This window comes from Pogona vitticeps, chromosome 5, assembly GCF_051106095.1.
Source record: "Pogona vitticeps strain Pit_001003342236 chromosome 5, PviZW2.1, whole genome shotgun sequence".
Taxonomy (NCBI): domain Eukaryota; kingdom Metazoa; phylum Chordata; class Lepidosauria; order Squamata; family Agamidae; genus Pogona; species Pogona vitticeps.
Genome location: NC_135787.1, coordinates 89,933,171 through 89,960,904, shown reverse-complemented (window position 1 = coordinate 89,960,904; position 27,734 = coordinate 89,933,171). Strand labels below are relative to the sequence as shown.

At 40.3% G+C, this 27,734-nt stretch overlaps 1 protein-coding gene across 5 annotated transcripts in view; it reads right to left on the bottom strand.

Annotated features, from left to right (window-relative positions):
• The window catches only part of PROM1 (prominin 1), a 206,444-nt gene that overhangs the window by 1,431 nt on the left and 177,279 nt on the right, over positions 1-27,734 (bottom strand). For 4 of the 5 annotated variants that reach the window (XM_078394067.1, XM_078394066.1, XM_078394069.1 and 1 more), the window contains 6 exons: positions 24,659-24,712; positions 21,811-21,891; positions 14,173-14,241; positions 13,615-13,707; positions 2,792-2,907; positions 1,135-1,203 (listed from right to left, as the gene is read on the bottom strand). In XM_078394067.1, the coding sequence (XP_078250193.1) occupies positions 1,135-1,203; positions 2,792-2,907; positions 13,615-13,707; positions 14,173-14,241; positions 21,811-21,891; positions 24,659-24,712 (482 nt within the window). Of the gene's footprint in view, positions 1-1,134; positions 1,930-2,791; positions 2,908-13,614; positions 13,708-14,172; positions 14,242-21,810; positions 21,892-24,658; positions 24,713-27,734 lie in introns of all 5 variants that reach the window. The other variant, XR_013545551.1, reaches the window with a different exon arrangement.

The following is a 27,734-nucleotide window of genomic DNA, read 5'->3' as shown; positions in this document are numbered from 1 at the left end:
TAAAAGCAGCAGTGAATAGAGGAGGAGGAGGACCAAGGGTAAAAAGGAGCAAGATGATGAAGACTACAAGGCTGCCATAATAAGGAACACAGAAAGCAATTCAGATAGTTTTCCAGACTCTGTCTTAGGTACCAAATCTTTGCATTTGGAGAGAGGGGGAAGATAAGGGTCCTGCTTTTCAATTAGAAATATTTTAATGTATATTTTTGAAGTAAGAGATTTGTGATAGATTACTGTGCACAATTAGCTAATATTATTTGCCATTTCTCTGTCAACATCTGCTAAAATTGTGTTGCTGATGTAATTTTGAAATAGGAATGTTTGTTAGAGAATCCCCCCTAACGCAGAAACTTCTACATCACTGCAATGTGGTTCCAAGATGCTCCAAGTTCATGCCCATTTCTAATAAGCCTGGTACCTTTCCCTCATCACAAATATTGCTAAGTGTCTGAAGGTGGATTTACAAAGTCCCCAGTTTTAGTCAGGGAGTGTAGGGCAAAAAAGACCTCAGTCTGAGATCCTAAATCTTCTGAGAAGCAGTGCTGGTCTGAATGGGCACAGTGTAAGGCATGTTCACATAGGTTAAACTGATACCTTCTGTGTATGTTCAGTAAAAATCTTCCACTGTCTTTTGTAGCACCTATGTCATCTATCCTTGGCATAGCAGGATCAACTCAATCCATGGAATAATGTGAATAAAACCTCCAGTGATTGAAGCTTTATTTCACTGTAAAGAATTTTTGTTCAGCCCAGTAGTAGGTTTCCATAAGGAGGACTGGATGTATTTCTAGAAAGTTGTTGCTATAAAGCAAGTACATACCCTGAGAACCTCTGTTTTCCAGATATATGAATTATCTACAAAAGTTTTGGGTAGAAGAATGATAGGCTTAGAAATGGAAACCTGTGTAATTCCACCATTAGACATACAGTGTCTAATTCTTTATATGGCATGTATTTTTCTTTTTGCATGGCATCCCAACCAGAGTGGGATGCCATGCAAAAAGAAAAAAAAAATCAACTTCAAAGTGTGCAAAAGAAAAATAAAGAAAGAGAGAAAATAAGTTCAGTGCCTAACGCACAATACATTTAGAATGCTTAATTCTTGCAAGGAAGGGAGTTTCGAACTTGGTTTACCTTGCCATAATCGGATTGTGTATACCATACAAATGTTCTTTATGATAACCATTATTACCATTTTCCAAACTGTAATAAAATAAATATACCAAGAAAGGATTGTGTTAATGATAAGATGTAGCTTGTTACACACCGTGGTTACAAGATGGTAATTTTAAAAATCAATAAGATGTTTATTTAAAATGTGATCAGTTGTCTTTTGAAAAATCTCTGCCTAAGGCAACTCATAGCAACAAATAAAACAACAATCAATAACTAATTAAAACAAGAATATACAGTCAGTGAAAATACTTCAATAGTTAAAACAATATAATTAAACACACTCTTGATGTGGCCTGTAAGAATAATCAGCACTGTACATTGTCATGTTCATACTAAATTAATTCTATTGAACATTCTGTATTCATTCAACAAAAACAGTCTATTTCAACATGCTCTACATCTATTTGTGATATGTATGTGGACCACATATAGGTATATGCCACAAGTGTAGAAAAATGTGAGCTATTACAATTAATATTAATAAACAGAGGTGGGGAATCTCCATAAAAATGCAGGAGTTATCTTGTATTTCAACAGAAATATTTGGCTTTGCAGTGTTTCCTAGCTGTTTTTCACTGCTTTTCTAGCAAACATACAATGTAAGAGTGGTCTGCATAAAATAAATAGGAAATCAGAAAAGGCAAACGACAAACTTACAGAAACATGGCAAATAAAATAAAAAGTGAAGATAAGTGAAAAATAAGTAAAAACAGCTATCATAAAGTAAAATGCCAAGTCCCTGAGACAGAGGCACTGCAAGTGGAAAAACAGGAAAGACTGGTTAGGGAGAGCAGGAAGTCACCACAGAAGACAAAAGCAAAGAACTGTGGCAAGCAAAATATGGAAGCAAGCACAGCTTATGTTAAGATCCTAGATGCCCCAAAGGTGATTCTATGCATTGAACTCTACAAAAGTTCAATTCTACAGTACTATCCATTGGGTGTTTCTGCCTCCAACTGTCTTCATAAAGGAGACGACTATAATTTCCTGAACTCTTACTACTCAGAACCTCAATCACTAATAGCCAGTCTTAAACAAGAAGCTGTAGTTTGGACGTCTGCACGTACCTGCCTATGTTAGCCACAATTGGATTTTGGGCAATATACATTGCAAAACAGCTACCTACTTCACTTGTGGCTAAAGCTCTATGTCCCTTAAAAGCAAGAACATCCCTCTAAAGAACAGCACCACAGCTCTTCACATTTGGATTTCTCACAATCTCCATCAAACTATACATCCCAATATAAGGGTGTGGAGAAGGAAGCCATAAATGTACAAAACTTCCAGACACCTTTCTAGACAGATTTAGGCATTTTCATCCATATCTTTACCAAACTTTCCTACTCTGTTTGTAAAACTTGCCTTCCCACAGTTCCCATTGTCGCTTCATATAGTTTTTAAAAATATTTTTCTCTTAAAAATGTATAGAACTTCATATATACTAGTGGTACAGTAGCTACAATGAATGCTATGCAAAATGTTCCAGTCAAGTCTACTGGAGACATCCAATTTCCCTTAAAACGCAACGGCATTCTACAGCATACTGTTCAAAGTTTACACTTTCTAAATCCTGCATTTTCATATTCTTCAGCATTAGCATTTTCTGTTTACTTACTCATCGTACACATCTTCTGTATCCATCCTACGGTAGAATTTGGCTAATTTTACAGCACAAATGATGGCAGGGATAAGAAATATTGAACAGCCTCCCAGACCAAACCAGAAAGCATTCTAGGGAGAAAAAATTAAGAGATTTAATGTACACTCTCATTGTCCATATTACTCTCATTATGTAAACTGCTATCTGTATTCTCTCAATTCAGAAAAAAGAAAAGAAAATAAGAACCAATGGTAGATGTGATACTGACCCCTCCTTGACTGCACTGTAAGGGACCCCTCTAAGTCTTGTATTGTCCTTCTACATTACTTTCACTTTGTTAACCATGGATAAATTTAAGGCCAAACAATCTAAACACATAATTAAACAGAAAAGACAGTTAATTTTAGTTTATGAACACTAGACTTTCTATCTGTCATTGGAATATGATTTTGTTAGTAGTTGATACTTTGCAGAACACACACTACAATGACAGAAGGCATGAAATGAAAAAGTCATTCTCTTGAGTGAGAATACCAGACAGATGCAAATTTCCACCTTAGTGATCTCCTGGGGGTAGCTCCTACCCACTAAATATGAACTTTAACAAAATGTAAGCGAAATGCCTGATCCAATGTTTTTCTAATGCCAGTAGAAACAAAAAAACGTACTGTATACCTACTCCATACTTTCTCTTGTGGATGAAAGTAAAATACAATAAAATAGGAAAGGGACTTTTTTAAAAAATAATTTTTATTTTTTAACTACTGGGAATAGGGTAGGGAATACAAAAGGTAAAAGGAAGTGTAAGGGATGGGAAAAGGGTTTTGAAGATAGGAGAACTCAGAGTATACAATTAATAATAATAATAATAATAATAATAATAATAATAATAATAATAATAATAATAATAATAATAATAATAATAATAATAATAATATAATTTATTGTCATTGTAAGTATATACACAGTATACCATACAACGAAATTCACAGACACCCAGAGACCAGACACATGCACACACGTAACATTCCCCAAACACTCCCCACCCACTAGAAGTCCCCCACTAAAAATACAAACATGTACACCTCAGGCCAAGTAACACAGTCCAACTAATTATTCACTACTGGTGGTCTTTAAGCTCATTATTAATTGCAATTATAGCTCTAGGATAAAAACTATTTAGAAAACGTGTGGTCCGAGTCTTAATTGTTCTATATCTTCTGCCAGACGGTAACAGTTCAAAAAAGTTATAAGCAGGATGGGAAGAGTCTCTCAGGATGCTGTGTGACTTCCTCAGACAGCGGGATGTGAAGATGTCATCCAGGGTTGGTAGCTGGAGCCCGATGATATTCTGGGCAATTTTAATGGTTCTCTGTAGAGCTTTTTTGTCCGCTACAGAGCTACTCCCAAACCATGCCAGAATGCCATAAGTTAGGACACTCTCAATGGTGCTACGGTAGTAGGACAGAAGTAAATGCTGTGATAAATTTAACTTGCCGAGCATTCTCAGGAAATACAGCCTCTTCTGTGCCTTCTTTATTAGCATGTTGGCATTTATAGTCCATGACAGGTCCTCTGAGATGTAAGTACCCAGAAATTTAAAACTACCAACTCTCTCCACTTCCTCACCGTTTATGTACAGTGGTAAATGTACATTTCTCTTCCTCCTAAAATCAATTATGAGTTCTTTAGTTTTTTTGATGTTAAGTGTGAGATGATTTTCTTTACACCATAGTATCAATCTTTGTACTTCCTTTCTATAAGCAGACTCATTGTTCTTATTTATGAGTCCCACCACTGTCGTATCATCCGCAAATTTAATAATTGCATTGGTGTTATATAGTGGGGTGCAATCATGTGTGTACAGGGAATAGAGGAAGGGACTCAGCACGCAGCCCTGGGGAGCTCCTGTACTTAGTACCAGGGTAGAAGAATGGTGGGATCCCATCCTTACTGACTGTGGCCTATCTGTCAGAAAATCCTTTATCCACATGCAGATCTCCTGAGGTAATCCCAGGTTGATCATTTTTAAAAACAACCTATTTGGTAGAATGGTGTTAAAAGCAGAGCTATAATCCACAAACAACAGCCTCGCATAAGTTCCCTGTTGTTCTAAGTGGCTCAATACAGTATGGAGTACAATGGACACAGCATCATCAGTAGATCTATTTCTCCTGTATGCAAATTGCCATGGATCCAAAGAAGGTGGAAGACTAGCCTTAATGTAATCCAGCACCAATCTCTCAAAACATTTCATAATAACAGATGTTAAAGCTACTGGTCTATAATCATTGGGAGATACCACAGCTGACTGCTTCGGGACTGGCACTATAATAGATGTCTTCAGGCAAGTGGGGACAGAACACTGCAACAAGGATAGATTGAAAATATCCGTAAAAACTCCAGCTAATTCTGCAGCACAGCCCCTAACAACTCATCCCATGATTCCATCTGGTCCAGCTGCCTTTCGAATATTAATATTCTGGAAAGCGCGTCTCACATCTGAAATCTGCAGTACTAGTGGTTGTCTGTCGATGGTAGATTCTAGTGATGTATTATGGACAGTAGGTGCTGGAATAATGGTTGTTCCTGTTTCCACCTCAAAACGGCTGAAAAATTGATTTAACTGCTCAGCCAAAAAATCACTGCTGCTACACAGACTGTTTTTGTTACTCTGACCAGTGATTTGTCGTAGGCCGTGCCACACTCGGCGAGTGTCAGAACTCACCCGGCAAATTCACTCACTATTCTCATAGAGGGGCCAGTGTACTCGATTACACCTTATCTTCCCCTGAAGCCCTCCCCCAAATCCTCGACTTCCATGTCGATATACGGACAGAAAGTGACCATTTACCTACAATCACACTTTTATCCCTTACCCTTCCCGCTGAGTCAGGCAACTCCCTCCCTACCCCCTACCTCCCACCCCCTCCTAGACTAAGATGGACCCATAACTCTGAAGAGTCCTTCAGAGCCTGGACTCGCAAAAACGATGTGATCGATCTCAACCAGACCCTATCCAAGACCAACTCTCCTCATCTGGCTGTCCTCGTTTATGAGTCCCTAATTAAATCCCTCACCCAATCCCTCAGCCCCTCCCGACCCCCTTCTACCCATCCCCACTGTCCATCCTGGTTTGACTCAGACTGTTTGACAGCCAAGAAACTGACCAGGCAAACTTTCCGTGCAACCCTTGCAGACCCCTCTTCCGACCTTGTCCTAACTTACTCCTATCTTAAAAAACTCTGCCGTACTTTGTTCGAGCAAAAAAAACATCTATACGCCCAACAAAACTGGAGCCTTCTCCACCATTCAATTCTCTCCAACAACCATAGCCTTTTTTGGTCCCTTGTTTCTAGATCATTATCCCACTCAGACCCAATTCTCCCCACCCCGATCTCTTCCTCCTCTTGGTCAACTTACTACACCCACGTCTTCTCTACCCAGACTCCTTCCATAAAATATCCTTACCCTTCCCCTGAATTACTAGACTGGCCCCCCGTTACACCCGATGAAATCATTGAGCTTATCCACACTCTCAAACCCCGGAAATCCCCCGGTCCAGATGGAATTCCCTCAGAGTTCCTCACCAACAACCACACATGGTGGTCCATCCCTCTTGCTAACCTATTCACCATCGTCAATAAATCAGGTATCATTCCCGAATCTTGGCTTAATTCAATCATTGTCCCAATATATAAAAAAGGCGACCCCTCTCTCCCCAGCAACTATAGACCAATAAGCCTTCTATCCTTTATTGGGAAACTCTACTCAAGATTTCTCCTCAAGAAACTCACTGCCTGGGCGGAAGACATTGGTCTCCCAACTAGGGAACAAATTGCCTTCCGCCCAGGAGCTTCGACCCTGGACCATATTTTCACCCTCTCTTTCCTAGTTAATAAATACTCCCAGTCCCACAAGGCAAAACTTTACTCCGCATTCATCGATCTCAAAGGAGCCTTTGACTCCGTAGACAGGAACACCTTATGGAAGAAATTAATGAACTGGAATATTGACCCCCGTCTTCTCTCGCTCATCCAACAACTACATTCTTCCAATTCATGTCGCGTACGTTTAGACCGCACTGGCGCCGTGACTGAAGATATTCCTATCCAGAAAGGCGTCAGACAGGGATGCATCCTGGCACCCCTCTTATTTAACCTCTATATAGCTGATCTTCCTCCTGTCTTACTCCCTCTTGACCTTCCCATCCCCTCCCTGAACAACTCACCTATTCCCCTACTCCTATATGCCGATGACGCTGTCCTTCTATCTCTCTCCAAGCGTGGTCTCCGTAAGCTGCTTTTAACCTTCCAGGAGTACTGTCTTGCAAATCATCTATCCATTAACTCCACGAAGACTAAAATTTTAGTCTTCTCCAAATCATGGACACCATCCCAATGGAAAATACAAAACCTCAGCTTTCAGCAGGTACCATCCTTCAAGTATCTCGGAGTTACATTTCACTACCGCCACTCTTGGTTACTCCACCGTAAATCTGCCATATCCTCAGCTCTTCTATCTCAAAACGCCATAGTCAGATTCTTTTTCAACAAAGGCAACCAATTCATCCCTGCTGCTCTTCAGGCATTCCAACTCAAATCCGTCCCTCAATTACTGTACGGAGCACCCGTTTGGATTGAAGTCGCCAACTCCGAACTGGATCGCTCAATCTCTAAATTTCTTCGTAAGATTCTGGGGATCCCCAACTCAATCAGACTGTCCACGATTGCATTAGAACTAGGTATCCACCTCCCCTCCACCTCTGCTTGGATTTCTACCTTCAAATTCTGGCTGAAACTTCATCTCAACTCCCACCCAACCTCCATCCTATATGACCTTATTCGTGATTCTCACATATCCAACTGGTTCAAACTAGTAGATGCTAAGCTTTCCACCCTCGACCTATCCCCTGAAACCTTGGCCGACCTTGACCTTCCTAAAGCCCACCTTATCATTAAGTCTAAACTACTAGAACAAGAAACCCGGACCCTCCTACTTAATCTAAATCCCACTTGCTCACCATCTTACTTTGGGCTCCCCCCCTTACTGGGCCACCCAGCCAGTTATCTCTTTCACCTGACAGACCCAAGGAAAAGGAGGGCCTTTCTTCTTGCTCGTTTAAACATCTTCCCATCTGCTTATCACTTTGGCAGATACTCCAATACCCCCCGATCAAACAGATTCTGTCCACTCTGTTTCCGCGAATCAGACACAGTAGCCCATATTTTACTTCGTTGCCCCTCTCACTCTGCCCTTAGATCTTCCTTGCTACACCCTTTTCTCCTAACCCTCCCTCCCTCCCTCTCTGACCCCCTCCCAATTCTTCTAAGTGATTACTTTCCAACCACTACCCATCTCGTGGCGGAATTTCTGTCAACTATTCTTATGAGAAACCGTAATCCCCATCCCTCCCAACTTCAGTTTTAACCTTCCCCCTCTTTACTTCCCTGGTTACATTGTCTATTTTTCTTACTGTAATCAAATGCCAATAAAGGTTTATGTATGTATGTATGTATGTATGTATGTATGTATGTGTCAGAACTTTCAAGGTGTTGTTCAATTCTCTGGCTGTACATAGCTTTGGCATCCCTAATGCCCCTTTTCAGTTTAGCTCTGGCCTCTCTATACTGTAGTTCATCACCAGAATGAAAAGCAGCATTTCTGGCTTTTAATAAAAGGCGCACTTCTCTATTTAGCCAAGGCTTGTTGTTAGAAAACACTCGTACTTGTCTTGTTGTAGCAATAACATCGATGCAGCTTTTGATATAAAACAGTACTGTCGAGGCATAAGTATCAACATTGTCCTCCTCAAACAGTGTCCAATCAGTGCTCCTAAAGCAATCTTGAAGTTGCTCAGTTGCATCCACTGGCCACACTTGCATTTCTCTAATTGATGGTCTGATTCTTTTAACAAGGGGTCTGTACGATGGAATAAAAAAAAGAGATATATGATCTGACTGTCCCAAGCTAGGCAATGGCTTCGTCTTATATCCATGCATGATGTTACAATATACCTGATCCAAGGTATTTTCCCCTCTAGTGGGACAGTCCACATACTGATAAAAGTTAGGGAGGACGGTCTTTAAATTGGCTTGATTGAAATCACCTGCTACCACCAGCACTCCATCTGGGTAGGCCTGCTGCTGTTTGCTGATAGCAGTTAACAAACAACTCAAAGCTGTGGTTGTGTTAGCATCAGGAGGTATATATATTGCTGTTATTATAACAACATTAAACTCACGAGGCAGGTAAAAGGGGCGGCATTTCACTGCCAAATACTCCAAATCAGGAGAACAGTGAATGTCCATTATTTTAACATCTGTGCTCCAATTATCGTTTGTGTAAACACAAACCCCTCCACCTCTGCTCTTTCCAGATTCAATAGACCTGTCTGCTCGATGTACTCTGCGTCCTTGTAGTTCAATTACCTCCCCTGGGATGGAAGAATCAAGCCATGTCTCTGTAAAGATCATAACGCAACAGTCTCGAATATTTTTCTGTAGGGAGATAGTAAGTTCCAACTCCTCAATCTTGTTGGGTAGAGATCTAACATTTGAGACAAAAAGACTTGGCAATGCAGGCTTGTGAGGATTTTTGCCTAACCTCACTCGTAGACCAGCCCTGCAACCTCTTTTCTGCTTGCGTTTTCTCCGTGTTCTTTTCTTCCTGACAGGGAGAGCAGGCCGTCTTAAAAGCTCAGCTGGGATGTTGTAAGTTGAGACCCTCGATTCAAAGTTGCAACTGTTTCTGCCAATAGATAATAATTCTTGTCGACTGTAAGTTACTTGTGCCTGAGCACGTAGAGTCCATAATAAGGACCGATCTCTGGAATGCCTAGCCGCTGCAAATACTTGCGCCGCCATCTTGACCAACTGTCAACTGTCAATTATCCAATCTATTCATATTAAGTATACATGCATCAGGTCTATTCATTTTTCAATGCCAAAAAACAACTTTATATTCTTTATATATACTATACATACACACACACACACACACACACACACACACACAAATCTGGTTATCCTCTAAGTATCATCTTACATTCATGTTTAAATTTAAATCTAAGTTATTCCAACTCTATCAGGAAATCGAGACCAATTATAAAATACATCCCCTCTTTCAATATCCTTCTGTCTTATACGTGCAATCAGCCTGCCTGGAAAAATATCCATTTCTAGCACTTCCCATATTTTCTCAGTGCCCTTCTCTTGTTTCTGTAACTCTATTTTCCTCCTGTTTTGGGAAAATAAAATTGAGTGCAGGACAGTAGTCTGATTTTTAACATCACCTTTTCCGTCGTAGCTCACAGAGTAACTCTTACTCTCATCTATAGTACGTGGCATAGCTCTCGGTGTAAATTGTATTGGTGTTAGGGCCGTTTCATTCAACTGTTGTTTTACCTCTGCTGATTTCCCTTTGATAAGATCTTCCATCTGATTAATGTGCTCGTTTACCTGCTGGAATCCTGTTATTATTGTCATTTGCATAGTAACCAGCCATTTATTATCTGGCAAAATTCCCAACCCTTCGGAGGTCATTTCCATCTCTCCAGTATATATAGTTTGTATAAATAATATTAATTTTTTTGATTCCACTATTTTATCAACAAACCAAACCCCTCCAGAAATGTCCTCCCCTCCTTGTCCAGTTATTGTCCAAATAGTATCCTTATCCAGATATTATAGCAATATTATCAAAATCCACAGCAAATTCAAATAGTCCGAACACAGCACTGATTTTTTTTAAGTCCTCAGTCTGTTCTGTTAAATTCCTCTCGCTCACGAGCTGATGATTCAATGTCTGTTGCTCCTAGAGGGCTTTTCCAGTTCTTCAATCTATGTCACCACGCTGATAATTCATCGCCTGTTTTTTCTTCCCACAAGCTTATGCCTCCTGCTCCCAAGACGAGCTTTTATTTTCAAAGTCTCACTCAAACGAGTAAGAAGAATCCAAACTGCACAGCATTAACAAGATTTCAATTCCTTAAAGATTGTTGAGTAATATTTCCACTGGCATTTTTTTCCAGAAACACAAACTTTTTCTATCTCGCTATCTTATCTCATTGACCTTGAGCCAGTCTGCTAGTTGTAAACTTGTTTAAAAGTTCGCTTTGAGGAAAAAAAAACACAGGCTGGCGTGCCAGCTCGCCACTTCCTCTCTCCTTTCGGTCAGGTATTTTCACTTTAGTTTCCTTAACATCTTAATGAGGTTATTCATAAATCAAAGACTTACTTTGTTATTGTATATTTTCAGCCGTATTTTTGTTCTCCTTCGGGGATTGGGGGTGGAGTTTTCCCACAGCTTTCTGACATAAGATGGCCTCCCGTCTCCGGTCTGTGCTTGGGTGAATTTTCAGAGGGAAGAAAGACCCGGTTGCTGCCAAGTCTTCTATCTTCTGGGCTCACATCTGCTTGGGGGTGACCTCTCCTGGCCTCCTCTTCTGTCCCCCCCCCATTTCTAGAGGAACGACGGGCCGGGCGGTTCCAGTTTTTCCCCAGAGCTGTTAGCCGGGAGCTGCTGGCTTCACTGCAGTCAAGCTCCACCCCCAAAATAGGAAAGGGTCTTGAAGGAGCAGGTTATGAACATGCTCTGCCTATGCGATTAAAGCTCTGGTATAGATGGGTAAGCTGCTTGCATGAACTAATTTTTTTTTTTTTATGCAGAAGCCTCTGTTTTCCTGCTGTATAACTTTATATACTGACCTCATGAGTTGCAATTTAGGAAGTTAAAGATGGGCCTTGTATTGTGGACCTGCTCAGTATCTCACTGGCCCTCTGGTCATTCCCCCTCCCAATTCCTAGTAGACTACAAAAACAAGAGATCAAGCCCTTCTTCTGCTGCTCCACATGGCTAGGTGTGCTGCATTCAGCTGGAGGAAGGCTCTTGATATGTAACAGGGTTGGTGTAAATCAAGGGTGGACACCACATGGCTCTTGGACCGCCTGTGACCCTCAAACAACCAATTATAGATTTTGACACTCTTGTAGCATCCTAGGACTTCACAGACTCACAGCACCACAAATTACTTTTAAATTTTTGGTTTTAAACATTTGGCTCAAGAAGTCTTCTTGTGCCTTTAGGAGTCCTGGAGGCAATTCTGCTATGTTTTAAGGTCACCCTCCAAAAAAAAAAAGGTTTCCAAAAACCCTCTGGATTATGAATGTGGGATATTCTGCTTCTGTAGCCATGATTAAAAGGACCAGAAAATTATTTGATATTGCTGCTCAGTATCATGCCCACATTGTCTGCAAGGTACAATGCTCTACAAGACAATCTCTTGTGCTCACTACCATTCAGAGACACACCAAGCCAGGGAAAATCCCAGAAGCTGTCTCTTTCTTTCACCAGTGAACCTCATTTCAACCAGACACCAACCAATTGTAATGGTTGTTTTTTGACAAGTACAACTTGATGGCACATAACATCTCTGGAGTTCTTTTTTTAAAACTATGAAATATATAGTGACAAGACGAGTGGAATGATTGAGATTATCACAGGAAATAGGCACCAAAGCTCTGCCAACATGAAGTAAGACCATTCTGAGACACAAAGCAAATATTGATCCTTTTTTGAGGATCAATATTTCTGCCCCTGCAGCCTGGATCCTTTCTATATATAAGGGGGTGGGTGAGATTAACCATCCTTTCTCAAGATAAGTAAGAGAATTTGCTGTTCTGTGTATTTGAAATCTGGAGATGTTTATGGTCACTTCTTTCTGCATGAGGGGGAACAATTCTAATTTCAAAAATCATAACCCAAAACGCCTTGGCCCAAACTTCCCTAAATTTGGCACAAAGCAGAAGATAGCTGTCTACTACATTTGTGCCAAACTTAGTGCTGATCAGAAGTCCAGTTTCAAAGTTATAACTTTTTTGGGGCTGCCCCCATTTTTAGAATTGCTTTATAGAACATTGATTTATTCTGCTGCACAATAGCATAGGTGCACTATCATGATACACTATATATACAATTGCCGTTAAAGGGCACAAGGCCTCATTTTGTAAGACAAATTGGGGGATTCATGGAAATAGGTGGAGCCTTACAAGGCCCAAGAATGTATGTGCAGTTCCAGAGCTTTGGCGCTCACCCACTCCTGAGTGCATATGGTCATCACTTTGTAGTGGGGGGCAATAGGTGCTGTCACATGCCATATATTAGCAAGTCTGAAGTTTTTCCATATAGTATGTAAACTGGAGAGTCACTTTGAATTTTGTAACATCACTTCCCAAACCAAAGTATAAACCTCAGCTGAATTGAGTACAATGGGAGTTTACTGTCAGTCATATTGCACAGAGCACTGAAAGCCAGACTCTTCTGTAAATATGTATTTGCGAAAGCTTTCATGGCCTGGATCTAATGGTTGTTGTGGGTTTTTCGGGCTCTTTGGCCATGTTCTAAAGGTTGTTCTTCCTGACATTTCGCCAGTCTCTGTGGCCGGCATCTTCAGAGGACTGGAGTAGGAATGCTGTCCATGCTCTGTTGGTGTTTGTTGGATAGTATTTATAGCTGTGGGAACGGCTTTTTTTCTCTTTTTTTCAGGAGACAGGGTGATCAGCATGTTTTTGTTGTGATGAGGGAGGGGGGGAAGGGAGAGATCATTGCACAAAAAAGACCAGCTAACGACACCCATCAATCACAGTGACAGATAATCTCTCCCTCTTACATAGAGAATAACATTTCCAAACAAACCACTCTACTCATAGCATCATGGAAGATATCTTTGCAACGGAATTGCTTTTGATGGTATAAGAAAAATGTTAAGATGGGGCTCCATGCACACCTTTTCCCTCCTCCTTTACAACATAGTTGGGAAGAACACATAATAATCTTACCAAAGAATCTGTTATGTAGCTGCACAGAAATATATCCACAATTGTATCAATCACATTGGCAATGGGCTTACATGTTGCTACTTCCATAGTTATCTATGACAAATGAGAAACAAATTGAAATATTGAACATTTGTTATTGAAATCTTATTAAAAAGCCTTAATACTCAATTGTAAAGACATAAATATTATCTTTTATATTGTCAAACCTAAATAAATCACATTTCAGAATGGATTTAATGTTACATTCCAACATTTCTAAGTTACTACATAAAGCTTCAAATACAATATTGGTATAATAATAATATTAATCTCTTTTTTTCTTATCTAAGTAAAATTATGAGCAAATAAATGATCATCACCATCAGAGGGAGGTTGCTACTAATTAAAATCAATCTAATTGTGGGCAAGTTGGTCAACCCCAAGGATCAAAGCAGGAACTCTTTGATTACTGGCAATCTCCTCCTGCGACTAGCATCACTCTTATGCAGGTGCAATTTACTCAACAAGACTTGGCCATTATTTCAGTTCAGTACATTTCTGAAAAACTACCCAGCTTACCGATTCCTTCACCCATTCAGCATATTGCTCAAAGTATCCTATTATGGTATCCATGTACTTTTTTGTTTCCTGGGAGGAGGGAAAAAACACCTAATGTAACATTAAGTATAAGTACTTTTCAGTAAAAGAGTTTGCTTTTTAAAATTATTCATTTATATGATTTGTATACTGCTTATCTGGCTACCAAGGCCTCTCTGGGCAATTTACACAAAAAATAAGAACAATGATCAAGAACATTAAATTAAAATAAAATAAAATACATATCAAAATAATGTAAAAGAATAAACATGTACTAAACATTATAAATTAGAAACATTATAAACTTAGAAATACAAAACAAAAATAGTAGCAGTAACATTTTTAAAAATCAGTCAAGAAGGTGGAATCATTAACTTAGGAGTTGGTAAGTATTCTGTGTTCTGTTAATGGAATATTCTGGAAGGCCTGTCTGAATAACCAAATTTTCAATGATCTCTTAAAGTAGCCAGTGAAAGGGCAAATATGAGATGGCAGCTGATTCTAAAGGAGTGGTGCAACCACTGATAAGGCCCAATTACTGGTCTTTTCATTCTGGGCCTCTCTTGGGGTCAATGTCCTCAACTGCCCTGCCCTCAAGGGACAGGTCAGAATCCACTGCAAAAGGGTGGGAGGATAGACAGAGCTGGGTGTCATCAGTGTACTGTATGACACAAGACTCTAAATCTCCTGATGACCTCCCCCAGAAGCCTCATGTAGGTGTTAAACAGCAACAGAGAGATGATTGACCCCTGAGGAACTCCACGATTGAGAGTCCAAGGGGTGGACACCATCTCCCCAAGTTGTGCTCTCGGGGCTGGTCCTCAAAGAAAAACTGGAGCCAGGACAAAGCCAGACCACCAGTCCCCAACACTGAGAGGATACCATGATTCACAGTATCAAGGTTCATTGAGAGATTGAGGATGACCAACATAGACATTTTGCCCCATTGGCCTCTCTCAGAAGGTCATCTTGCAGGGCATCCAATGCCATCTCCATGTTGTGACAGCCTGAACCCAGAGTGGAGTGGATTGAGGGCCTGTAGTTGATCAACTACTGCTCTCTCCACTAGCTTGCTTGAAAATGGGATATTGGCAATAGGTCTGTAGCTGTTATAATCATCTGCTGCCACATTAGTTTTTTGTGAATGGGCCTAATGTTCGTTTCCTTGAGGGGAATCTGCTCTCAAAGAAAGACACATTTATGATGCAGGTGGCCAATTCTATCATTATTGGCCTGGCAGCTTTTAAGAGCCAGGCCAGGCAAGGAGGTTGTAGTGGCCCTACAGTGGTCAAGTACCTTGTCATCCTCAGATAATGTCACTGGCTGAAATTGAGTTAGAGGCATTGGACAAACTGGCACAGTGTATGTCTTGGGTCAATCTACTCATACAAGATGGTGGTCTAGGTCCTGGTGGATGGCCTCCACTTTGTGGAAAATGCTGCAAATTGGTCACAGGTTATGCTATTGGAAGGACAATCACTTTGGCTAATTCCAGACCAATTGCACAATATGTGAAATAATACAGCCTGGTGACTTTGGGCTTCACTTATCCAGTTAGTGTAGTGTGATTTTCTCATGGATTTCACCTTGCTAAGTAGATGTTAGACATATTTTTGCAGCTTTTAAGTTAAATTCCATATCCATATGTTCTCCAGCTTTCTCTTATTTTGCTTCATTGCCTAAACTTGTTGAGTATACCAAGGGGCAGGATGGGCTCAGCAGTGGAGAGGGCATTTGGGTGCAATCATGTCAACTGCCCAGGTTGCAGCGGCACACCATCCAGCGACCTGGGCTTCAACCAGTTCAGCTGGTATCCTATGCATTTCATCTTGGCAGCATATTGGATCCAACAGCCTGCATGGTCGAACCATCTTAATGGGTCCCATCTTCCCGGAGCAGGGTAGTGCCACTGAGAGGCTGAATTTGATCAGGTGGTGATCCAACCATGACAAAAGGATAAACTCAAGGTTGGTCACTCTTGGGTCACTATCTCCCTGCCCAACTGAAAAGACCAGGTCTAGCTTATGACCCACCACATGGGTGGGACAGTAGACAAACTGAGAAATGTCCAAGGAAGCCATGGTTTCCAAGAACTCAGGAGCTGGTCCACTGTCCTCAGCCTCCACATGGATGCTGAAGTCACACAGAAGAAGTCGTCTGGGTGACCTCCACAGTGCCACCAAGATTAAGCTTGCAAGCTCTGGAAAGGCTGGGTCATGGGAGCACAGTAAACCAGCGTAATCCCAATTCTATCCCTGGTCCCCAACAACATGTGGAGGGCCTCCAGACACAGGATATTCAGGGCAAAGAGCATGACAGCCTCCCAAGTGTTTTTATATACAATGGCAAATTCCCCCCACCCGTCCATCCAGTCTATCCTGATGTAAGATGGAGCAACCAAGTGGACAGATTAATGAGAGCCACACCACCCAACACAACCACCCAGGTTTCAGTAATGCATGCCAAATCTGCATCTTCAGCCAAGATTAAATCCTGGGCTTTATTTAGGGCAGATTTGGCATTTAGCAACATCAAGGACTGACAGGAGAGTGAGCTGAGCAGGTTACCTCAAACTGGGCAGCTAGCAGAAGAGGTAGAACTGGGAACAGCCTTCAGATATCTGTTCCCTGTTCTTCTGGACTTGAAAGATAATTTACCAACATCGTAACATCCTCTGCCCATCGCTACTGGTATGTTACTCATATCCACTCACTGGATAACAGGCCTTAAGTAAACTCCTTAAGTATATAGTGCAATAAAAAGTTCAGTAACACCATGATGCAAACAGTTAAGAAACAGTTAAATTGCAGTGCGGCAGGGTGTTAGGATTACTAAAAATAAAAATAAACAAAAAAAGTGTTGTACTATCATGTGAAAAAAAGTACACCTTCATAGAATGTAACAATTTTATGTATCAGGACATAATAAAAAATAATCTGGTCCTTAGCAGATCTGAAAATTAGGTAAACACAACTTCAGATGAACAATAACATGACACATTACACCATGTCATGATTTGTTTTACAAAAATAAAGCCAAAATGGAGAAGCCATGTGTGAAAAACTAAGTACATCTTATGATTCAATAGCTTGTAGAACTACCTTTAACAGCAATAACAAAGTTATAGTTTTCTGTATGACTTTATCAATCTCTCACATCATTGTGGAGGGATATTGACCCACTCTTTACAATGTTGCTTCAGTTTATTGAAGTTTGCAGTCATTTCTTTATACACAGCTCTCGTAAGGTCCCACCACAGCATTCCAATCAGGTTAAGACCAGGATTGGGCTGTTGCAATGCCTTGATTCTTTTCTTTTTCAGCCATTCTGTTGTGGATTTGCTTGTGTGTTTGGGATCACTGTCTTGTTGCATGACCCAATTTCGGCCAAGTTTAGTATACAGAGGGGTGAATGCACTCAATGACTGCCAGGTGTCCAGGTCCTGTGGCTACAAAACAAGCCCAAATCATCACCCCTCGACCACCATGCTTGACAGTTGGTATGAATTATTTGTGCTGAAATGCTGTGTTTGGTTTTTGTCACACATGGCGCTGTGCATGATGGCCAAATATCTCCATTTTGATTTTGTCAGTCCAAAGGATATCGTTTGAGAATTCTTATGGTTTGTCCACATAAAACATTGCAAACCAAAGCTATACTGCCATGCTCATTTTAGAGAGAAGAGGCTTTGTCCTGACAACCATGCCAAACAAACCCTACTTCTTCAGTCTTTTCTAATTGTACTGTCATTAACTTTAGCATTTAACATGCTAACTGAGGCTTGTAAGAATCTGAGATGTAGTTTGGGGTTTGGGCAATTTCTCTGAGCATTGCATGGTCGATCTGGCATTGAATTTGCTTGGATGCCCACTCCTGGGAAGACTGGCAATAATTTTGAATGTTTTCCACTTGTGAAGGATCTTCCTCACTGTAGATTGATGGACTTTAAAATGGTCTGGAAATGGACTTATAACTCTTCACAGAGTGATGGATAGCAACAACTGGTTCTCTACTATCATTGTTGATGTATTTCCTCCATGGCATTGTGTTAACACACACCTAAATGCTCCAGGCCAGCAAACTGCTAAAACTTCAGCTTTTGTACAGATGATCACACTTGGTGATGACCAAGGGCATTTGGTTAGCAGCACCTATTACTTAGCCTCTTAATTCATATGAGTTGTTGTTCATCTGAGGTATTTATCTAATTTTCAGACCTGCTAAAGACCAGATGATTTTTACTATGTCCTGCTACGTAAAACCATAGAATTCAAAGAGTATGTACTTTCTTTTTTCTCATGACTGTATATCCAATTACATTTGTTGTTTGTTGTTTAGTTGTTAAGTCGTGTCCAACTCTTCGTGACCCCATGGACCAGAACATGCCAGGCCCTCCTGTCTTCCACTGCCTCCCAGAATTGAGTCATATTAATGTTGGTAGCTTCGATGACACTGTCCAACCATCTTGTCCTCTGTCGTCCCCTTCTCCTCTTGCCTTCACACTTTCCCAACATCAGAGTCTTTTCCAGGGAGTCTTCTCTTCTCATGGGATGGCCAAAGTATTGGAGCCTCAGCTTCAGGATCTGTCCTTCCAGTGAGCACTCAAGGTTGATTTCCTTTAGAACAGATAGGTGTGTTCTCCTTTCAGTCCAGGGCACTCTCAAGAGTCTCCTCCAGCACCACAATTCAAAAGTATCCATTTTTCGGCAGTCAGCTTTCTTTATGGTCCAGCTCTCACTTCCATACATTGCTACTGGAAAAACCATAGCTTTGACTATTCGGACCTTTGTCCACAAGGTGATGTCTCTGCTTTTGAAGATGCTGTCTAGGTTTGTCATCACTTTCCTCCCAAGAAGCAGCCATCTTTTAATTTCATGGCTGCTGTCACCATCTGCAGTGATCATGGAGCCCAAGAAAGTCAAATATGTCACTGCGTCCATATCTTCCCGTTCTATTTGCCAGGAGGTGATGAAACCTGTGCCAATGATCTTGTTTTTTTATGTTGAGCTTCAGACCATTTTTGCCGCTCTCCTCTTTCATTAAGAGGTACTTTAATTCCTCCTCACTTTCTGCCATCGGAGTGGTATCATCTGCGTATTGGAGGTTGGTGATATTTCTTCTGGCAATCTTAATTCTGGTTTGGGATTCATCCTGTCCAGCCCTTCACATGATGTCTTCTGCATATAAGTTAAATAAGCAGGAAAACAATGTACAGCCTTGTTGTACTCCTTTTCCAATTTGAACCAATCAGTTGTTCCATATCCACTTCTAATTGTTGCTTCCTGTCCCACATATAGATTTCTCAGGGGATAGATAAGGTGGTCATGCACTCTCATTTATTTAAGAACTTCCCATAGTTTGCTGTGGTCCACACAGTTAAAGGCTTTTGTGTACTCAATGAAGTAGAAGCAGATGTTTCTCTGGAAATCTCTGGCTTTCTCCATAATCCACCGCATGTTAGCAATTTGGTCTCGAGTTCCTCGGCCCCTTCAAAATCCAGCTTGTACTTCTGGGAGTTCTCGTTCCACTAAGGCCTACCTTGTAGGATTTTGAGCATAACCTTGCTAGTGTGTGAACTTGGTGCAATTGTACGGTAGATGGAGCATTCTTTGACACTGCCCTTCATTGGGATTAGGATGTAGACTGATCTTTACCAGTCCTCTGGCCACTGTTGAGTTTTCCATACTTGCTGGCATATTAAGTGTAACACCTTAACATCTTAGCATCTTTTAAGATTTTAAATAGTTCAACTGGCATGTCATCACCTCCACTGGCCTTGTTGTTAGCCGTGCTATCTAAAGCCCACTTGACTTCACTCTCCAGAATGTCTGACTCAGGGTCAGCAACCACACCTTCTGGGTTGTCTGGGACATCCAGATCTTTCTGGTATAATTCCTCTGTGTATTCTTGCCACCTCTTCTTGATGTCTTCTGCTTCTTCGAGGTCCCTCCCATTTTTGTCCTTTATTATGTCTGTCTTTGCAAAAATGGTTCCTTTAACATCTCCAATTTTCTTGAACAGATCCCCTTTCTATTATTTTCCTCTATTTCTTTGCACTGTTTGTTTAAGAAGACCCTCTTGTCTCTCCTTGCTATTCTTTGGAAGTCTGCATTCAATTTTCTGTAACTTTCCCTATCTTCCTTGCATTTTGTTTCCCTTTTCCTCTCTGCTATTTCTAAGGCCTTGTTAGACAACCACTTTGCTTTCTTGCATTTCCTTTTCTTTGGGATGGTTTTTGTTGCTGCCTCCTGTACAATGTTATGAGCCTCCATCCATAGTTCTTCAGGCACTCTGTCCAACAAAATGAGTTCCTTAAATCTGTTCTTCACTTCCACTGTGTATTCATAAGGGATTTGCTTTAGATTATACCTGACTAGCCCAGTGGTTTTTCCTACTCTCTTCAGTTTAAGCTTGAACTTTGGAATAAGAAACTGATGATCAGAGCCACAATCAGCTCCAGGTCTGGTTTTTGCTGACTGTATAGAGCTTCTTCGTCTTTGGATGGAGAGAACATAATCAATTTGATTGCCCATCTGGTGATGTCCATATGTAAAGTCGCCTCTTGTGTTGTTGGAAAAGAGTGTTTGTGATGACCAGCTTGTTCTTTTGACAAAACTCTATTAGCATTTGCCCTGCTTTGTTTTGAACTCCAAGGCCAAACTTACCTGTTCTTCATTTTATCTCTTGCTTCCCTACTTTAGCATTCCAGTGTCCTATGATGAGAAGAACATCTTTCTTTGGTGTCAGTTCTAGAAGGTGTTGTAAGTCTTCATAGAATTGGTCAATTTCAGCTTCTTAAGCATCAGTGGTTGGTGCATAAACTTGGATTACTGTGATGTTGAAAGGTCTGCCTTGGGTTCATATTGGAATCCTTTTATCACTTTTGAGATTGTATCCCAGTACAGCTTTTCCCACTCTTTTGTTGACTATGAGGGCTACTCCATTTCTTCTACGGGATTCATGCCCACAATAGTAGATATGAGAATTGTCAGAATTGAGTTTGCCCATTCCCATCCATTTTAGTTCACTGACGCCCAGGATGTCAATGTATATTCTTGCCATCTCCTGTTTCACCACATCCAGCTTACCAAGGTTCATAGATCTTACATACCAGGTTCCTATGCAGTATTTTTCTTTTGAGCATCAGACTTTCCTTTCACAACCAGGCATGTCTGCAGCTGAGCATCCTTTTGACTTTGACCCAACCACTTTATTAGTTCTAGAGCTACTTGTACTTGTCCTCCACTCTTTAGTAGCATGTTGGACACCTTCCAACCTGAGGGGCTCATATCTTTTAGCCTTTTGTTTCTGTCCATGGAGTTTCTTGGCAAAGATACTGGAGTGGCTTGCCAGTTCCTGCTCCAAGTGGATTGCGTTTAGTCAGAACTCTGTCCCTGCATGGCATAGCCCATACCTTCTCTGAATTACTCAAGCCCTTTTACCACATCAAGGCAGCAATCTATGAAGTGGTCCAATTACATACCTAATTTTAATTTAGATAAAATAAATATATAAAAAGTAATTTTACTATAAACTGAATTAAATAACAGTTAAACAATAAAAAAGTTAATTTGAAATTAAAATAAGGGGTAGAGGGTTTAGTACAAAATAATAATTTACCTGGATAATAACTAATGAAGCATTGCTGTTTATAAGAAGTTGAGCAGCATCAACAGCACTGATCACATTTTTTACTTTTCCCTTTATGAGGAGGAAAAAAACCAAGGTGTAAGTGGGGTTAGAAAGAAGACAACCATGCAGTTAAGCCACAATAGTTCTCCAATTGTTATGATATGGTTCAAACACAGATTTCACAAACAAAAAGATACACATATGTCAGGGATACTTATTTTACATATATGTCCATAATTTTATAATGACACTTTGGTCAGTTTTCAGCAGATAATGTAAGCCAAAGTAACCATGACTCAGGAGACCATGGTTTGGAACATCAAAATAAAAATTATATTCAGTTACTTCCTTTCCCAGCAGACTGAATTATCTTTCTGGTCTGAACTAGCTCTTCATTGCATTCACACAAAGCAGCAAACTGTGGTTTTATAAAATGAGGAAACAATTTATTTGACAGCACACACAAGGCGAAAAAGGAGGATTAAAACAGAAGTACAGTGGTGCCCCGCATAGCGAGGTTAATCCGTTCCGGATTAACCCTCGCTATGAGGAAACATCGCTAAACGGGATGCAAAATGCCATTGGAACGCATTAAACTACTCATGTAGCCAACCAGAATGTCAAACAGAAAGCTAAGTTATTGTCCTTCTCCATGACAAACTAATTTTCTATGGGGAGGTAATTTTTAATTGGAGGAGCTTTAATCATGTGAACCTTATATACAGACCAAAGTAGTATAGCTCAGATAACAGCTTAGAGTATTCAAGACCTTATTTACATTCAGGGCAAAAGTATATTTACTAAAGCTTTTATCACGCAGGCAGGTGTGTCAGGGAACCATCATACAAATAGATTGAATAAGTTGGATCCTTTTGTTCTCTGTTGCTCATACAGTCAGGAATAGCCATGGAAGAAGGCAAAAGAACTACAAAACACTTCCCTTTGCCACTTAGAATGGCAAACATTTTCCTACCATTCCCTAGAGAAGCTTTGCACTGGCCAGAAGACTGTGTGCAGAGTTCCCCAGTTTTGTGCAGCATTTCCCTTTTTTGTACAAAACTGCTCAATGCAGTTTTGTACAAAAAACTGCATTCTTCCTTATAGAGTCTGAGCAAAAGTTCATGTACTTCTAGAGGGGAAGGACATTACAGAGATATTTTGCAAAACTAAGACCTTGAAAAGGGAGGAAAGGTGCTCTTTGTTTTGCTCTTAACTAACAGTGAGGAAACTTGCATATTTTTAAATCTATGGAGCAGAATTCCTCAGTGTGTTGAGACAGTCTACATTAATGAGGACAAGGACTTTATCAATATTATCAATATTATTTTTTTCCATATTCCTTTTCCATATTCGTTTTCCATATTAGTTCACTAGGATGCAATGGGAAATCCAAATGGGGAAAGAAGGACTATGACTTTGCTGTTTTTATTATGGCAAGAAAAATCCTCACGTGCTCATGGAAAGGTACTAATATTATATTGAGATAAGATGTGTGACTTGGACTGTCCAACCATTAAAACAAACCAGCATCCCATTTCAGTCCAGCAGTGTGATATATGTGTTATGTGGCTTCACTTTCTGATAGCTGGATGAAAGTGTTGAGAAATTAATTGTATAGAAAGAAAGAAATCATATAGGAGACAAAATAATCCTGTATACTTTATTTTATTGATTAATAATTAAAATATTTATAGTTTGCTCTATATCAGAAGGTTTCAGAGCAAGAAACAATAAGTTAAATCTGTTTTAGGCAATTTAAAAGAATATGAAATGGTTTTTAAAAAAATCAAAATAGTCCTATTCTGTATGATGTACTGCTCTCAATGAACACAGAGGATGTGCCCCAGCTTACATTGATCAGACAAGTATGTACAGTATAGGGAAGATGTTCCCTCAAGAATAGAAGTCCCAAGCTCTTCAGAGTCACAATTACTGGTTTTGGTGCCTAACCTTTCACTGGTCACATGGGACTGACATAAATTTGGAAAGGAAGGAGGAATGGAAAGGAGTTTATGACATCCATACTGATTCTGTGCTGTGCCATCCATTTTATGTTTCCTTCTCATAAGGCAGTAGGTGTTGGGAGGCAGCACATGTGCTCAGTGAATTGGTTTATGGCTTTGCAGCAGCAAATTTATCACCCACAAAACGTCAGTGGGAAAACAACATGAAAACACAAAGGAGAATACTAATTAAGATATTTTGCTACCTAAATCCTACATGAAAGGCACAATGAAGGATTCTTGTGCTCAGTTACAGTTACAGCTTCATGACTTACATTAACTGTACTTTAACTATCAACCAGACAATTTCATTACCTCTGAATTTTCTGTAAAACAATATACTTCCAAGTGTTTCACAGTAACAGGATCTATGTTCTGAAGGAATCATGCTCAATATCCCTTTCCATCTCACCACTTCACAGTTTGACTGAATTACCATGTCCAGGGGAAAAACCCTCCAAAAATTCAGGAATCCCGAGATTCCCAAAGATTTCCATAAGTAGATTATCTTACTCTATTCCCTAGCTCTTTAAAGAAGGTCAGCTAATGAAGATCAAGGCAAACTTCTTGAGGAAAAGATCTATCCAGGATCATGGGATCACTGATCCCACCCCCCAAAAGCAAAACAAACAAACAAACAAAACCACATTTCTGTGGATGATCTGCATATGCATCAGGCCATAAGGGATCAAGAGAGCTCCATGGTTATCATGGTGGCCATGAAGTCCAGAATAGATTTAGCAGAATGCCTTTTCATTTTGAATGTATAAAGCTGATTAGAGAGAGTCTCAAGCAGTCAAGTATTTAACATGAATCCACAAAAGTAACCTTACCGGAAGTTCTGATGAAGTTTTCTGCAGTAATCTTATGCTCTGGTTTAAAGTACTCTGGTTAAAAACAAATAAATAAAAGAGCAAAATATCACAATTCTCTTAAAACATATTCAACAGGTATCTATGAAATGCTTAAGCCACAGTTCCAAGATATTAATGAAATAAAGACAAATACTGTAGACAACTGTGGAAATAATGAATCAGAGATCCCTGTGATTTGGCTAACTTGTATGCATTGTCCCACAATAATCGGTGCATAACCCTATAAAACATGTCTGGGAGATTCCTAAGTTTTCAGTGTAAAATCTTAATGATGCACCAAAATTTAGCCCGTGGAAACTGTAATCATCTTAAAAAGTTCAGAAAGCATTCTGCTTTGCCCCCATTCCTCACAAAAAATTGCAGATCCTGCTGGTGGTGGTGGTGGTGGTGGTGGTGGTGGTGGTGGTGGTGGTGGTGGTGGTGGTGTGTGTGTGTGTGTGTGTGTGTGTGTGTGTGTGTGTGTGTGTGTGAGAGAGAGAGAGAGAGAGAGAGAGAGAGAGAGAGAGAGAGAGAGAGAGATACAGCCATATGTAAGGTTGAAATATGTCCATTGTAAAACATGTACACCTCACCTGCTTCAAGATCACCAACAGAGGTGTCTCAAGACTCCATGTCACCAAAGATACAGGAACCACAACAGCTTAAATGCAAGCATCACAATTCTGGAGTAAAATCACATGATATAAGAAACACAACTGGTTGCTTCCTACCTTCATTCTATGTATTTTCCTACTTCTTTCTCCAAATAACAAGCCAATAGTAGTGGAGAAACATAATGCAGTGAAATCAGAACATGTGTTTAAGTGGTACTATATATTAAGGAGGGAGAGAGAAATGACTGTGTGTGGAGGCAACATCATATTTCTTTGGACAACATATAGTTCTGTCCAAGTTAGTTTTGTATTTATAACCACAGAATCATAGAATTGTAGAGTTGAAAGGATCCTAAGGGTCACTGATGCCAAACCCTTGCCAGTGCATGAAATCAACTGCTAAAGTATGTCTGACAGGCCATCCAAACTCTGCAGAAAAATCTCTAGTGAAGGATTGTCCACCACCCTCTGAGAGAGGTGATTCCATTGCAGAATAGCTGTCACAGCTAGGAAGCTCTTCCTGATGCTTAATTGAAATATCTTTTCTTGTAATTTAAATTAATTATTTCTAGTCCTATCATCTTGGGCTGCAAAAACCAAGCTTGTTTCATCTTCCATATGTCACCTCTTCATATATTTGTAGATGCTATCATATTGTTTTCCAATTTTCTCTTCTCCAGGCTAAACATGCCAAATTCCTTCAACCTTTCTTCATTGGGCTTGTTTCCAAATCCTTTACCACTCTGGTTGTCCTCCTCTGGATACATCACACTTTCCCAATATCCTTCTTAAATTGTAGTGTCCATAACTGGACACAGTATTCTAGGCAAAGTCTGACCAAAGCAAAATAAAATGGTACTACTCTGTTTCCCTGAAAATGAGACCTAACCTGAAAATAATCCCTAGTATGATTTTTCAGGATGCTCATAATATAAGCCCTACTCCAAAAATAAGCCCCAGTTGAGTGAAACCACGGCCTCCACCATTGTGCAGCAACCAGAAGATGATGACAGGACTGTATTCGAATCAATGTAGATTGCAGTCATGGAAAAAAAAAAGACATCTCCTGAAAATAAGTCCTAATGCATTTTTGGAGCAAAAATTAATATAAGACCCTGTCTTATTTTCAGGGAAACAGGGTATTATGTTTCTTGATCTAGACATTAAACCTCTGTTGACACACTCTTGTATAGCATTTGCTTTTTTTGGCTGCCACACCACACTTTTGGTTCATGTTCAGCTTGTAACGTCCCTAGCATTTTTCACATGTACTACTTCCAATCCAGCTTTCAGCCATCCTATACTGATGCATCTGATGTTTCCTGTTGAAGGGCAGTACTTTACATTTTTCCTTGCTGAAATGCTTTTTTATCTATGTTGGCCTAGTTCTCTAACCTGGTAAGGTCATTTGGAATCCTCATTGTCTTCTGGTATATTAACTACTCCTCTGAGTTTGGTGTCATTTACAAATTTAATGAGCATCCCCTCTATGCCCTCATCCAAGTCATTTATAAAGATATTGAACAACATCAAGCCCAGGACAAAACCCTGTGGCATCTCACTTGTCTCTCCCATCCTGGATAATGATGGGCCACTGGTGACCATCAGTGTGGCCTGTTAATCATCTACAAATCAACTTAACTGTAGAACATCTAGCACATATTTTACAAGCCTGGACACAAGAATATAATGAGGGACTTCGTCAAAAGCCTTGCTGAAATCAAATAGACTACAACTACACCAGTCCACCCTTAAGCTTGTGACTCTATTTAAAAAAGAGAGAGAGAGAAGAATAGTCTGGCATTACTTGTTTTGAAAAACTCATGCTGAGTCTTACATATCACAGTGTCCTTTTCTAAGTGCTCAAAGATTGATTAATATTCATTCATTCATTCATTCATCTTGTACACCACTCCCATTAGCACTGGAGCACTGCTCTGGGCAGTTTACAATAAATACACATAATCAGAATGGAGAAGTATTCTAAAAACAATTTTACCACATAAACAATGGAACATTGCCAGATCAATGATGGAACTAAAAAATGAAAATAAAATAAAAATACCGTATTTTTCCATGTATAAAATGATACTTCCCCCCTAAAATCATTAGAGGAAAAATTGAGGATCATTTTGTACATGGAAGGAGGTGTAGGCAAAGGAGCAGCCGCGCTCGGTTGCCTCTCACGGCTGCCCAATGACTGCTGCTGCCGGATCGCCTCCTCCAGTGCCACTCCCGGGCTCTCTTCAGGCAGGGGACAAGGCGGCAACATGAGCTAGAGGTGAGCCCTGGCAGCAGGATGAGGTGATTGGATGGTGGCAGCAGCAGTCAATGGGCTGCCGCGAGAGGTGGCTGAGTGCGATTGCTCCTTTGCCTTCGTCTCCACCTCCTCCTCCTGCTGCCGCCTCTGCTGCTGGATTGCCTCCTCCAGTGCCACTCAC